Raw genomic sequence first — 16,224 nt, forward strand, 5'->3', positions numbered from 1 at the left:
TTTTCCAATTCTGTGAAGAAACTCATTGGTAGCTTGATGGGGATGGCATTGAATCTATAAATAACCTTGGGCAGTATGGCCATTTTCACGATATTGATTCTTCCTATCCATGAGCATGGTATGTTCTTCCATTTGTTTGTGTCCTCTTTGATTTCACTGAGCAGTGGTTTGTAGTTCTCCTTGAAGAGGTCCTTTACATCCCTTGTAAGCTGGATTCCTAGGTATTTTATTCTCTTTGAAGCAATTGTGAATGGAAGTTCATTCCTGATTTGGCTCTCTGCTTGTCTGTTACTGGTGTATAAGAATGCTTGTGATTTTTGGTGCAGTAAAAGCTTTCAATGAAATTCAACATGCCTTTATGTTAACCCTCAACAAACTTGACATTGAAAGTACATACCTCAAAATAATAACTGTCATCTATGACAAAGCCACAGCCAATGTTACACCTAATAGGCAAAAGCTGGAAGCATTCCCCTTGAGAGATGGAACTCTCACCACTCCTACTTAATATAGTATTGGAACTCTCCGTCAGAGCAATCAGACAAGAGAAAGAAGTAAAAGGCATCCAAATAGGAGAAGAGGAAGTCAAGCTCTTTTTGCAGATTATATGATTCTATACCTAGAAAACCCCATAGTCTCTGCTCAAAGGCTTCTAGATCTGATAAACAACTTCAGCAAAGTATCAGAATACAAAATCAATGTACAAAAATTAATAGTATTTCTGTACACCAATAACATCCCAGCTGAGAAATAGATCAAGAATTCAATGCCACTCATAATAGCCACAAAAAGAATAAAATACCTAGGAATATTTGGGAGGCCAGGGCGGGTGGATCACAAGGTTAAGAGATCAAGACCATCCTGGCCAACATGGTGAAACCCCTTCTCTACTAAAAATACAAAAATTAGCTGAGCGTGATGGTGCACACCTGTAGTCCTAGCTACTCAGGAGGCTGAGGCAGGAGAATCGCTTGAACCCAGCGGATGGAGATTGCAGTGAGCCATGATCGCACCACTGCACTCCAGCCTGGTGACACAGCGAGACTTCATCTCAAAAAAAAAAAAAAAAAACAACAACAACAACAAAAAAACACCTAGGAATGCAGTAACCAGGAAGGTGAAAGATCTCTACAATTAGAATTACAAGAAACTACTGAAAGAAATCAGAGACAACACAAACAAATGTAAAAACATTCTATGCTCATGGATAGGAGGAATCAATATTGTTAAGTGGCCATACTTCTCAAAAGCAATTTAAAGACTCAATGCCAGTCCTATCAGTAAAATCAAGAACATTTTTCACGGCATTAGCAAAAGCCATTCTGAAATTCTTATGGAACCAAAAAAGAGCCCAAATAGCCAAAGCAATCCTAAGCAAAAAGAATAAGGCTGGAGGGATCCTACTACCTGACTTCAAACTATACTGCAAGTAACTAAAACAACATTGTACTGGTACAAAAACAGTTACACAGACCAATGAAACAGATTAGAGAACCCAGAAATAAAGCCACACAACTACAACTATCTGATCTTTGACAAAGCTGATAATAACAAGCAATGGGGAAAGTTTACCCTATTCAGTAGATGGTGCTGGGATGACTGGCTAGCTGTATGCAGAAGATTGAAACTGGACCCCTACCTTTTACCATATGCAAAAATCAATTTAAGATGGATTAAATACTGAAATGTAAAACCCAAAACTATAAAAACCTTAGAAGAGAACCTAGGGAATAGTATTCCGGACATCAGCCCTTGCAAATACTTCATGACAAAGATTCCAAAAGCAGTTGCATCAAAAACAAAACTTGACAGGTGAACCTAATTAAACTGAAAAGTTTCTGCACAGCAAAAGAAACTGTCAAAAGAGTAAACAGACAACCTAAGGACAGGAGAAAATATTTGCAAATTTTGCATCCAACAAAGGTCTAATATCCAGAATCTGTAAAGAACTTAAATCAATAAGCAAAAAATGAACAACCCCACTAAAAATGGGTAAAGGACTTGAACATACGCTTCTCAAAAGAGACATACATGTGGCCATCAAGTATATAAAAAAATTCTCAATGTCACTAATCATTAGGGAAATGCAAATCAAAACCACAATGAGATACCATCTTATACCAGTCAGAATGGCTGTTATTAAAAAGTCAAAAAATAACAGATGCTGGTGAAGTTTCAGAGAAAAGCAAACACTTATACACAGCTAGTGGGAATGTAAATTAGCTCAGCTACTGTGGAAAATAGTCTGGAGATTTCTCAAAGAACTTAAAAAGAACTAGCATTCGACCCAGCAATCCCATTACTGCATATATACCCAAAGGAATATAAACTGTTCTACCATAAAGATGCATGCACATTTATCTTCAGAGCAGCACCATTCACAATAGCAAAGACATGGAATCAACCTAGATCTCCATCAACAGTGGACTGGCTTTAAAAAAAAATGTGGTATATATACGTCATGGAATCCTATGCAGCCACAGAAAAAGAACAAGATCATGTCCTTAGCAGCAACATGGATGCAGCTAGAGGCCATTATCCTAAGCAAATTAATGTGGGAACAGAAAACCAAATACTACATGTTCTCCATAAGTTGGAGCTAAACCTTGAGTACACATGGACACAAAGAAGGGAGCAATTAACATCAGGGCCTGCTTGAGAGTGAAGGGTGGGAGGAGGGTGAGGATTGAAAAACTGCCTATCGGGTATTATGCTGATTACCTAGGTAACAAAATTATCTGTACACCAAATCCACGTAACACATAATTTACCCACATAACAAATCTGCAAATGTACCCCTTGAACCTAAAATAAAAGTTAGACAGAAAAAAAAAAAAAACATAATAACTCTGGTTACTATGGCATGCACCTGTACTTCCAGTAACTTGAGAGGCTGAGGTGAGTGGATTGCTTGTTCCTAGGAGTTCAAGTCCTGCCTGGGCATCATAGCAAGACAGTGTGTCTAAATACATAAATAAAAGTGATATACAAAATAGGTTCCATTCTTTTCACCAGCAATGAGCAGTTAGATATTTTAAAATGCAATTTCCAACACAATTAGCCACAAAATTAAGTATCTAGCAATACATCTAAACAAAATATTTGTAAAAATGGTGTGGAAAATTTTACAGTTAAAGAAAATTATAATCGTTTATTAAAGAACTAATAAATTTGACAAGCGTATTTTATATTCACGATAGAAAACTCAATATTATAAAAAATTATCAATCTTTCTAAAATTAGTCAACATTTAATACAATTTCAGTCAAAATCCTGATGGGGTTTTAATAAAACTTGATTGATAAAAGTGATTTTAAGATTTGTGTGGAAAACCAAAGGGCCAACATTAAGACAACTTTAAAGAATAAGTTGTGCAGAGGTGGGATGGTTGTGGAGGAGGTGGAAGAGAACTTGACCTATCTAATATAACTTATTATTGAAGCTAGAGTAATTAAATTAGTGTCATACTCATTCACAAATAAACAAACAGACCAATGGAAACTGAAGATAATGTAGAATCAGATATAAGTATATTTTGAAACTTGATTTTTGACAAATTGATTATGCACTACAGATCTATAAGGAAATGAACTATTTAATAAATGTTACTAGTACAATTGGTTATCCAAATGGAAAAAAAAAAAAATACTCTCCCTCACACAAATGCACACATGCACGAACACACACAAACACATATCCTGCAAAATTAAATTCCAATTTGATTAAAGGCTTAACTGTTAAAATCAAAATCTTAAAACTCTTGGGAGAACATTTAAGATAATATTTTATGACCTTATAAAGAAAGGGCAAGCAGTAAAGAGTTCTTAAGACAAAGCACTAAAAGAAACAGAAAGAAAATATTAATGACTTTGACTGCATTAAAATTGCAAACTTGTGTTTGCCCAAAGTCATAATAAACAAGGTGAGAAAATAAGATACAGGCTGGGAGAAGAGATTTGTGATATATAGAATGAAAAAATATAAGTATGTATAAAAACATGTACATGTAACTCAATAAGGACAGCCCAGTAGAATAATGGGCACAAGATAGGAACCAGAAATTCACATATAGATATAGATGTCCGATAACTTTATGAGTAGCTATTCATTTTTCCATAATAACCAATAACATAAATTGAAATGATAATATCATTCTGCACCCATTTTAAGTCTCATACAATCAAGCATTACAGGAAATATGGAGTAAGTGGAACTCTTAAACATTGCCATTGAGGATGTAAATTGGCAAAATCACTTTGGAGAACAGTTTGGCAAATATCTGATATGCTTGGAGATGCATATATCCTAAAACCCAGCAGTTCAATTCCAGGGTACGTACCCTATAAAAACTCTTGACATGAGCACATAGAGACATGTACAGGGTGTTTATTCCAGCATTGTCTGTAATAGCAAAAGAAAACCACCAAAACTTTAGCCAATGGGAAAAATACTTAAGTTGTGGTTTGATAATAACATGGAGTCCTATAGCAGTTTTTATTTTTTTTAAGTAAATGAATTAAAGACACAGTAATTTCAAAACAAAACGTGTTAAAAGAAATTTCAGGAGAACACATAAAGTATAATACTGCTTTTTTTAAATTTTAAAGATGTAAAATAACTACATATTGTTTGGGGATGCAAATGGAGTAAAATTATTAAGAAATGTGTGGGAACAATAAAATTCAAGACAATGGCTGCACCTGAGTAGAGAAAAAGGGTGATGAGTTTGGAAATTATGTGTTTAATGTGGGGCTTCAATTATATGTGTGTATATATATGTAGATATATATATGTGTGTATATATATACACACACACATATACATTCACATATATTGGTTCTATCTCTTAAAGTAGGTGGTAGGTAAATGGGCTTTCATTGTACCCTTTAGCATCTTTACATGTACTTAAATATTGTGTAATACACTTCTAATAAACAGCAGAGGTTAATAACTACTAACATATTTTGAGCTCTTCATGATAAGTCTAGTTTTTCTAAACTTTCTAAACTTTACATGCATTCTCTCATTTGCTCTTAGTCTTTGAAGAGGTTCTTTTATACCTCTTTTATTTAACAGGAATCTGAGGCCTTTAGAAATTAAATAATCTACCTATGGCCATATAGGTGTTAGGTGCCAGAGCCAGAATATGAAATGCGAGCAGTCTGACTTTTAAAAGCTCACACCTTTAATCTCTGTGAAGATTAATCAGCCTCTTTTTGAAAGGCCTCATTAACTTCAAAGAATTCTTCATGCTAGTGCAACTACCATTTCTACCTCTGGATGCAGCTATAACTACAGCAATAGAGCACAACAGTTTTGGCCTCTAAATTCAGTGATTTTCTGAAGCTAGAAGAGCATTTGCTCAGGAGCATAGGGTATGAGTCATTTCCTTAGGTATCTGTTTATTCGTTCAACAAATATTTATCTAGAGCCTACATAGCACAGTGGTAAACCACAAGTTATTTCTTGTCTACATCATTTTTGCAGTTTGCCAAGCTTTTGGGACACAAATTTGAGATTTCCATTTTCATTTCCAGCGATTGCAGGGAATGTTGTGATTAATTATTAGCCATTTTAGAACTTGCGACCTGGCTTACTGTGGTGTGGAACTCACTTAAGCCTAACCATTGTTTACCTGAAAATTCACATGGTACCCCACCTTTGCTTAAAAAAAAAAAGTGTATCTTGAAAATTTTAATCTACTTTTAGCTAAACAAAGGACAAATTGAAATGAAAATATTATTTTAAGTTTTATGTGATTACCTCCTTTTCTCTCTGTATTTCCTTCTTTTTTTCCCCACAGACCAAAGAATATCTCTTTAACTCTTTCTACTACAGTGAGATTTTGAGATTTTCCTTGACCACGTACTAGATAACCTTGAAATTTTCCTTGACCATATACTACATGTATTTTATACTCTGTACTTCCTTTTGTATGTGTGTGGAGACTTCATTGGATAGGCAGGAGTTCTGTACTTTCCACAAGATGCTGAGCTCCCAGTAGCTGATAGAAATGCTGAAATTGATCCATTTGGGTTTATACTTGTTTATTTTTGTTAAACATTTTTTACAGCCTGTGACATAGAAGGCATGGGTTAACTTTAATTACACTCTCTGTAGTTAAAATGAGTATACTGAATCTAAGTAAAGTTCCACCTAGAATAATGAACAGTGTAATTACGACTGTCTTGGCCAGTTTGTGCATGTGAACTTTATAGCTAATAACAGCTGTGCCTCTAAGTCATTGTGACCTCTTTTCAAATGATACAAACCTAATAATGTGGAAAGTAGCCCTCATTTTTACTTCTCGTCCAATCCAATCCAGTGATTATCTGATAGAAGTATTCAAATACTCCATCTGATCTTTTCTTTAATCATTTATTTCCTTTTTTATATTGAATATTTTAGGGACCTGAAGGAATTGTGGGAATTCCAGGGCAAAGAGGTCATCCAGGAAAAAAGGTAATTTTTTACATTTTCTATGCAAGTTTTCTTTCTTCTGATGTATCCAGAGCTCCATAGACTGCTGTAATGTTTTTATTTGGACTAGATAGTAAAGTGGTAAATAATTATACATGTTGCTTTAAAAGATACATTTATATAAATTAATATTTAATTTCAGATAGGAGTACTTATTATCTTGATTATTTGAAGGCAAATTTTCCGTTTTGTAGTTTGTAGAAAATCTTGGCTTTTCTTTCTTTCTCTTGTTTGCCAGAAATTCTTTTAGTAGACCATGGGCAAGAAGAAAGATAAAAGGAAAATACTATACCATTTGTGCTATTCAATAACAACTTTAGTAAAGTATTTGAGGGAAAAGAATGTAACTATAATTATTTGTTGTTAATGAGCTTTTCTAAGTTGATTTTATTTTTTCCATATATTAAGAACTTCAAGAATATTTTTATTTGCTTACTTTATATTTTACTAATAATTGGTTGTATTTATAAAATTTTAATACATTATAATGAAAATTTATATTTATATAAATATGGAATCAATAGTCTATTCAAGTATTGATGAAACATAAAAATGGTTTTCCCATTGGACTATGACAGTTTTGAATTATGTATTGTAATTAACTTCAAGTCACACATATTTTGATTTCCAGAATCCAATTCTAGCATTTCTGCTGATATATACCTAGTCAGTCTTTCTCAGAATTTTTAGACAGTAGATAGGGATAATAAATAATGAAGAGAAACTAATGAGGTAACATTTAATTGCCATTCTTATCCATTCAAAATAATTTCAATATTGAAGTTTTTTTCATCATATAGAGTGTTATGTCTAAAATCAACATTAATAGTGAGACAGTGCAAGTCTTTGTATAATAACAACCTGCACCACTGGAAAATAAAATAAAGCCTCTTAACTGTTATAAATCCCAAAATTTCCTGTCCAACTGTGTTCACAGTAGTTTTTCTTTGTGTCTTCTTGCTTATCAGTAATAGAACAGGTTGGTTCTCACTTAAGAAATGAAAAATAACACAGTGTTGTTTAAGAGCAGCTATATTTTGGTGCTAAAGAAAGGTCAGTTTGTCGGCCGGGTGTGGTGGCTCACACCTGTAATCCCAGCACTTTGGGAGGCCAAGGTGGAAGGATCACTTGAGGTCAGGAGATCAAAACCAGCCTGGCCAACATGGTGAAACCCTGTCTCTACTAAAAATACAGAAAAATTAGCCAGGCATGGTGGCGGGCACCTGTAATCCCAGCTACTTGGGAGGCTGAGGCAGGAGAATTGCTTGAACTTGGGGGGCAGAGGTTGCAGTGAGCCGAGATCACACCACTGCACTCCAGCCTAGGTGATAGAGTGAGACTGAGTCTCAAAAAACAACAACAACAAAAAAGAAAGGTCAGTTTGTCTAATAGAAAGCAGAAGACAATTAGTTTTCAGAAAGATGTAAAATGATGTAAAAATGTTACAGATTTTTCAAGGCACACTCCAGGCCAATGAGTGATGATCCTGAATGTACAGAACTGCACACTGGAGCTCTTTTTGTATTGAACAGACCTTGTTGCATTGAAATTCTCTATAGAAACAGACTTTTCAAAGACCTTATGATTTCTTATAGTAACAATACATACATGCATATTTACATACATATATAGCAAAATTCGAAAGTTAAAAAAAAATGGTTATCTGGAATTCAGCATGAGCACCAGATAGCCCCTGCTTGTATGGTCAAAAATTTTTTTTATCTTTTTCCAAAATTACTTTTATTTTTTAAAATAACTTATGTGGTGATGGCATGTTATTATTGTTAGTGGTGGTCTGTAATACTGTTAACCAAATATTCCTCAGGAGCTATTCAGGAATATGATATAGTTAATTAATCTAAGTATAAATTTTTTTCTTACATTTCTCTCTTAATAATGTCATCCACAGGGTGATAAAGGACAAATAGGACCCACAGGAGAAGTTGGAAGCAGAGGTTCTCCTGGAAAAATTGGGAAAAGTGGTCCTAAGGGTGCCAGAGGAACTAGAGGTGCTGTGGTCAGTATTTGATTTGCTTCCAGAAGTGAGTCACTGTGGATGGGAAAGAAATGTATCCATGCCCTTAAAGTTTCATCCCTTGATTAGCTTTACAGAGAAGGCAATAGTTCCATTGAAAATAATCTACCTCCATGGGATGTGGAGAATTGTAAGCATTCCACAGTACTTAAATGGCTTAGTGGTTTCTGGACACGAAAAAGGAAAGAGAAAAAAAAAATGAAAATGGAAATAAAATATGAAATGAGGTTTTAAAAAATAAGATTATAACTCCTAACCAAAGTAGGAAATTTTATATGGCCAGCACTTAAAATTGGGATTTAGTATCTGTATAAAACTATGCTGTCATGGTTGACAAATTGCTTTGAAAATCAGGTTTACTTGAAACGGATTTTCTTTCTCTGGTTGGAAACAAACCTACTTTATCTGGATATTATTTTTCTAACCAATTGTGATAAATCTAACATCTAATTTTATCTTCAATCTTTCTCAGGAACTTTGCATGATGTTAGGAACAAGTATGGCATGATACTTATGAACTCATATATTAGCTGAATTGTATTGCAAATATATTTAGACCTGTTCTGAAAGTCACAGCATGAAAGAGATGCAAAATATTTAAAAGATTATCTAATTGAGTCTTCTGTTTCATAAGCTTTTTTACAAAATGCATGTGTATTTCCATTTAGTGTAGTCTCCATTTAAATGTCACAAGTACTAGACTTCACTAAGGCTTTTTAGAGATCATTGCATAATCCATTTGTTGCCTGAGGAAAGTTTGCCTCAGGCTCATTTTCGGTATTTCATTCCTTACTGTGATCTAGGCCTTTCTTACTTTCTTTTATTTAAATTACTAGCATTTCTCTGTCTTTGACCTGTGTACAAAAACATTTTATAATATTATTAATTTTTAAATTTGACATGTTCCCAATCTACCTTCCCAAGAGGTTTCACCAAATTTACACTCCCACCATCAGCATTTCATATCACTTCTTTTGATGTTTGCCAATCTGATAAGTGAGAATGTGTATTGCATTTTTTCTATTTACACTTTCCCAATTGCACTTTTTTCTTATGGAAGTTGCCTGTTCATATATACTGCACATTGAATTGTTACCTTTTTCTTATTGATTTGCAATCACTCCTTATATACTTAAAAAATTAACATATTTTTGTTAAATATGTTACAAAATATATTACAAATATTTTCCTTTCTGTAATTTATCTTTTAATTTTATATATCCTTTGCTGTATAGATCATTTTAATTTTTATATAGTCAAACTTGTCAGTCTTTTCCCTTGTAGTTTCTGTGTTTTATTTTATTAGAAATGCCTTCCCTACCTAAAGTATATAAGAATATTCTTCCATATTCTTCTAATACTTTTATAACTTTATTTTTACCCTTAACTCTTTAAGACATATGGAGGTTTTATGGATTTTGTGGGTTTTTTTTCATGTAAGGTGTAGAAGACTAATTTTATTTTTTCCAAACTTACAGACAGTTGTTCCAATTCCATTTATTGAGTGGTCAGTCTGTTTTCTGCTTTTTTGAAATGCTTCCCTTACCATAAACTAAATTCTCAAATATTCATTGGTCTGTTCTTATTCTACTTTATTCTCTGAATCTAGTAGTCTATTTCTGGGTCAATACCACGCTCTTTTACTTACTATACTATTGTGATACTTTCTGTTAGGGCAAATACTTCATAATTCATTTTACAAGAATGTTTGGCTCTTGTTATGATCTCCTCTTTCATGTGAACTTTCAATTTCCTTCAATGCTGAATCTTTCTACAAACACCTTATGTCTTTTTATTTACTCATATCTGCTTACATATTCATCAATAAAATATTTCCCTTATCTCTGTTCTTTAATCTTTCTTGTTAAGTTTATTCTTAGTATTTTGTTTTTTGTTTTGTTTTTGTTTTGCTTTGCTTTTGAGTTTTATTCTCAGTGTTAATATAATCCTTTTTCTGTTACATCAACTTAGTAGTGCTGTTGGTGCTTTTATATTTTGATCTTATATCCACTTTAGCGAATGTAGATGATTCTCATAGGGATTCTTTAGGTAAATAATATTGCCTCCCCTTATTTGCTTGTCTGAATTGCTACATTGATTAGAACTTCTACTATAGCAGTGAATAGAAGTCATGATGAAGAAAATCTTGTCTTTTGGGCCTGTCTTTAGTGAAAATGCTTCTAATGCTTATAATGTCAAGTGTTGTTTACAGTTGTTTTTTAGATATACCATTTATTTGTTTAAAGAAATTTCTTTTCGTTCTTAAATGAGAGTTTTGACCAAGAGTAGATGTTGAATTTTATCAAATCCTTTTACAATATTTGTTTAGATAATCCCATGCTTTCTCTCCTTTGTTTGTAAATATAAGAAAATTCATTAGTAGATTTCCAAAAGTTGAATCAACTATGAGTTCCTAGGATAAATCTTAAGTATAATTATATTATTATTTTAATGCAAATGAATTTCATTTTTTAACATTTTATTTAATAGTTGTAGTTTAGCTTATTGAATTTAGTTTACCTTAAAAGTTTTGCATTTGTATTTGTAAGCAAAGTAGGCCTATTTCTTCATTCCATCGTTCTTCATTCCATCTTTTTTCTAATGTTTACTATCACTAATTGGATTTAGGTATAAGTGTTAAGCAAGTCCTATAAAATGGGTTGATAAATTTTCGTATTTTCTGTGCTCTGTAACAGTATGGGACATAGATATTGTGTCTGTTCTTCAAAGGTTTTATAAAACTTGCTATTAAAACAATCTGAGCCGATTGTTATTTTATTAGCAGTAGATCTTTGGCTTTCTTTTCAAATTTTGTATCTTCTGGAACAAATTTTTGAAATTTTCTTAAAATTATCTATTTCATCTAGATTTTCATATTTAGTAAGTGAAACTTGAAATTACTATTTCCTTATAATTAAATGTTTTTCCCGTGGTTGTGTCCTTCTTGTTTCTAATGTTGTTTTATCGTGTCTACTCTTTACCGTGATCAGATTTGCCAAATATTTTGCTATTTTACTAGTCAGTTCAAAGTGTCTACTTGGTTTTTCACTCAACTTTTTAAAATGGTTTTCTGATTCGCTAATTTATGCTTTAATATTAATCTCTTCTTGAATTAAATGTCTGGCCCGTTTATGTAATTTATTTAATAAATACATTATGAAGCTACTTGTTTCCTTTTGAATGCCACTTTGGCCATATTCCCATATTTTTATGTTTGTGTTTTTACCATCATTTACTTATAAATAGCTTGCAATTTCAGATTTTATTTTCTTCTAAATAAGAGTTATCTTAAAGGATCTTTCTTTTAAGTAGATTTTAATTTTATTGCTCATTTTAATTACATTGCATTATAGCCAGAGGATGTGACCTATATGATTTCCGCTTTGAGGAAATTTACTAAAATCTTCTTTGAGGCCTAATATACTCAAGTTTTGTCAAAAGATTATGCATTCCTTTTCTCGCTTCTTTTCTTTCTTTCTTTTTGTTTTTTGGGGCTAATAAACAGTCCTAAGTATTTCTGTTAAATCAAGTTGTTAGCTAAGCTACTTAAATCCTTCTAGTTTTCTTACTGCTTTTTTTTCTTGCTATTTGAGTCATTGATTTCTCAAAACAGAGTTTGAGGTCTGCTTATCATGTTTTCTACCTGCTTATTTTTGGAAGGTTACATATTTTGCATACATATTTTAGGTACATTAAGGTTCATTTTTTCTTTTATGAATTGCACATTTTATTTCTTGTTTTATTGGCTTTAGAGTCACTTGGAGTCAGCAGCAGCCTTTAGCATTGCCTGCTTTTTGTGCAACAGTTTCCACATTCATTCACTTATCTTCTAGGCAAATGCTACCATCAGTTACCCAGCACAAGTAGAATAGGAATATCTGACTCCTTTCCCCAGTTAGTTCACCTGAACCTGTCTTGCCCCTTCAATGTCTTGATTTCAGCATTTGAAATTTCCTTGAGACTATTTGGACATCTGCAACAATTTTTTTCTTTGTATGTTTTCAGCACTAATTTTCTGTCTCAGATTACAAAATTTTGGTCCACTGATGATGTTTACTTATTTTCCAGTATTGTTATTACAAATAAAAACCTTTATTTTTTCTCTCTCTTTTTTGTTGAATGGGACTATTGAAACAAGCATATGTCATTCAGCCATCTTGAGCTAATGAATAGTGAGTGGTTACATTCTATTCTAGATTATTCACCTAGGTAATGGCTGAATTCTTATTAATGTTTTAAAATTAATTTTGTGCAGTTCCTTTTTTAGACTGAAACTTGTTCTTAACTGAATGAGTCTAAATTTACTGATCAATGGTTAATAGTTGCAATGTGAACTTTTTTAGAGCTGGGAGTTTAAAGAAATCATCAAATACAGTGAAGCAGTATGATTAAATGGGAAATACTATATATGCAGAATCAAGAGACTTAGTTCTAGTATGATATTTGGCAAGTCACATACCTATTCTGTGCCTTAATTTTCTCATCTTCTATTTGTTTTGAGAGTCAAATAGGAGAGTCAATATGGAATCTTTTGATAATATTGAAATATAGGACTTCTTTCGGTTTTTTTTTTTTTTTTTTTTTTTTTTTTTTTTTTTACTTTTTCAGTGAGCTAATCTATTCAGTAGGCTAAGGCCATTTGCTGATTGTCTTTATTAGATGGTTTCACCATCTACAAAATTTGCATACTAAGAGTAATATAGGCAGTTACTATGGACATGTAAAGTTGCTCAAACCATTTCCTTTAATTAACTTTTTGACCAGCGGACTTAAACATATTCATCAAAGCCATCTGAAAGTAAAAATGTGGAGTATGGGTTCTGGCTCCTGTTAGTGACAATGGTCAAAAAACTCTCAGTTTTTGCACTCGTCTAATATCAGCTGACCACATTCTGGCACAAGGCTTTTGACAGATGCTAAACCACGATTTCCAATAATTCGTTAGCGCGGACCAGCCAACGGATTCTGACAACTGAAAGTATTTTTTAAATATGATTAAGGGATGTTCTATTATCAGAAGTAAACCAAAAAGACATTTGTTTACAGAACTTTTTGTTTGTTTCAGGAAAAAAAAAATAGACTCAAAAGTTGGGGTGTTATTTTTGGGCTTTCCTACTTCAAACTAGGGTAAATTTCAACCGTGAAAAATCTAAGGCAACAATTTAAAATAATTAGGGGAGTACAAGCTCTATGATTTAGACAATTCTCTACTTTCCCCTCTTCCATTAATATTTTACTTGTTTTTAGGGACATTTAGGATGGGATGGGACCTGCATGGAGAACCAGAATTCCAGAGATACAGAGTAAGTATTTATAACTGAAAGAATATATTCACATGAAACCATTTTTATTAAGATCGATATCCAAATATGCAAATTACATGAATTCTCTCGGATTACCATTTCTAACATTATTTTAGGCTCCATCCTCCCAGACGGGAAGAATCCTTATTTTTTCATTTCAGATGTACCTATCTAATACCTAGTTAGAGCATGTTAATGTCTACTTGTCCTTGTTGTAGGGCATCAGGGTCAACCGACTCTCTGGATTGCCAGGACCTAAAGGGAAAAGGTTTGTGTGTTATTGCTTTTTAATCCTGAGTTAAACATTGAGTCATGATTTATTCCTGAAGACTGCCATGGAAAATTTTTCAAGCGATAAATTTTTCAAGGAATAAAGGAATGCACTTTTCTAAAGCTGAATTTTTACTAATTCCGGAAGAAAAAATAATATCAGGAGGCTAAAATATTTAAATAATTATTAAAATATCTTCCATGGGGCTTGTTTCAAAGGACTGAGCCTGAAGATGCGAATATATGTGAAAATATTTGGGTAAAGAGTAAAATTAATTATTTAAAGAAATTGTAAGGCTCTAGATTAAATGATTAATTTTAGTACATTTATATTAAAGTCTTTGGGGCAGGAGTCAGGATCAAGCGATCTTGACTGTTGCCCGGGTTGGATTCAAACCAATCAAGCAATCCTCCCACCCCAGTTGCATACCACCGCACCTGTCTCATTTATATTAAAGATTAAAATTTTTTGATGATTTAGGAATAACTACAGCAGTAATCTTAATTTATGGTATCATTGAAACCTGACACTTTAAGAAAAGTTCTGAGCTGCTTCTTATGTAATTAAAGGAGACTGATACTTCCAAGAAGAATCCTGTACAAATTACAACTCTGTATAAAATACCATATGCCTAGTTTCTTACATCAAAGTTTTCCACTTAAAAAAGATAAAATCAAATGCATTTCCTAATATATTTAAAAGTAATAGGTTGTGTATTTTTGAAGTTTATTTTATTTATTGAATTTTATTTATAAATCTTTATTTCATTTTAGGGCTACCCAGGAGAGGATAGCACAGTCCTAGGACCACCTGGGCCTCGAGGTGAACCAGTAGGTCTTTTTCTGAAATAATTCTGGTTATTCAAGATAAAATATAATTATACAATAGATTCACAACACCAATTACATCTCTTCAAAGAGTTTTCTTTTGTTAGTTTTATCACATGATTTGATAGGAGAGTGATATTTATGGTCACAAAATTTAAATGATATTAAAATCTTTAATATGAAAAATATGCAGGTCATATTTTAGCATAATATATAGGGTTCATACAGTGACTTCCCAAATCTAACTTTCTGAATTGAAGGCATGATAGCAACTTTTATAAAGATTATCAGAAAACTTATATACTCTAGACATTTTAGGGTACATATTTCTTTAATTATCACTTTCAGATTTATTTCTAAATATTAAAAAAATCTTATCTATGTACTTCTTATAACAGTTTACACACTGTTGCCAAGTGATTTCAAAACCCCTTTACTGAGTTATTAGAACCAATAACCTTTAAAGATTACTGATCTGTAGACTTCTTATTAAACATTTTAAGGACTAACTATAACCATGGTTTCTAAAAAGTAGCTATTACAGCTTTGATTATCTGAATAACTGTCTCTGTGTTCATGTTTGACTAAAACAATGTCTAAAGACCATATGTAAATTAAATGAATTAAATGAAAAGTCTTAGTTCATAGAAACAAATATTATATAATTGGCTGTATTTTCCATTTCTCACATAGTATTACATAGAGAAAAAGAATCCTAAGGCACAAGGATCAGAATATGTAGTCACTCCTGATATTTTGACCTGACTCTTTGGAGATGGCTGAAAGTTATACTTTGTTTTAGAAATGGACAAGAAAGATTCTAATATTTTCTGATTAAATCAAGGCATCTCATATAGAGGCAATAGGTATATAGACATCTAAAAGAATATGTAAGTTTCTTTATCAAATAATATTTTAATCTCTCTAAACCACTAAGAGAGGGAAATATAAGGAAATAATGTAAAAACTTAAAGCAAATGGAAAAAACTTGGCAAAGGGAGTATAGTAATGGTTGTTTTTCCCAGATTTAGGTATGCCAGGATCGAAGAATGTCAGCTAAAATGTAATAAATATATTAAAAGTCTAGCATAGCAATAGTAGTTTTATCCAGTAGACATGGGACAGGCATGAAACTTAAACCACAAAGATTCTAAATAATTAAAGCAGAGTCAGAGATTGTAGTATTGACATTATGTCTCTTACCTTTGTCCACATAAGAATAAGTTAAAATTTGTCAATTAGTGCTCTATAATAAATCCTACGTTTTTCCAATTAATTTCAATATAAGTTTTTGTTCAGATGGTGGGT

At 32.4% G+C, this 16,224-nt stretch overlaps 1 protein-coding gene across 1 annotated transcript in view; it reads left to right on the forward strand.

The window, feature by feature from the left end:
- The window catches only part of COL24A1 (collagen type XXIV alpha 1 chain), a 411,426-nt gene that overhangs the window by 301,857 nt on the left and 93,345 nt on the right, over positions 1–16,224 (forward strand). Inside the window, 7 exon segments of the mRNA XM_017850789.1 lie at positions 6,409–6,462; positions 8,390–8,497; positions 13,763–13,818; positions 13,935–13,981; positions 14,037–14,055; positions 14,057–14,090; positions 14,863–14,919. Coding sequence (XP_017706278.1) covers positions 6,409–6,462; positions 8,390–8,497; positions 13,763–13,818; positions 13,935–13,981; positions 14,037–14,055; positions 14,057–14,090; positions 14,863–14,919 — 375 coding nt within the window.

This window comes from Rhinopithecus bieti, unplaced genomic scaffold, assembly GCF_001698545.2.
Source record: "Rhinopithecus bieti isolate Rb0 unplaced genomic scaffold, ASM169854v2 scaffold_1467, whole genome shotgun sequence".
Taxonomy (NCBI): Eukaryota; Metazoa; Chordata; class Mammalia; order Primates; family Cercopithecidae; genus Rhinopithecus; species Rhinopithecus bieti.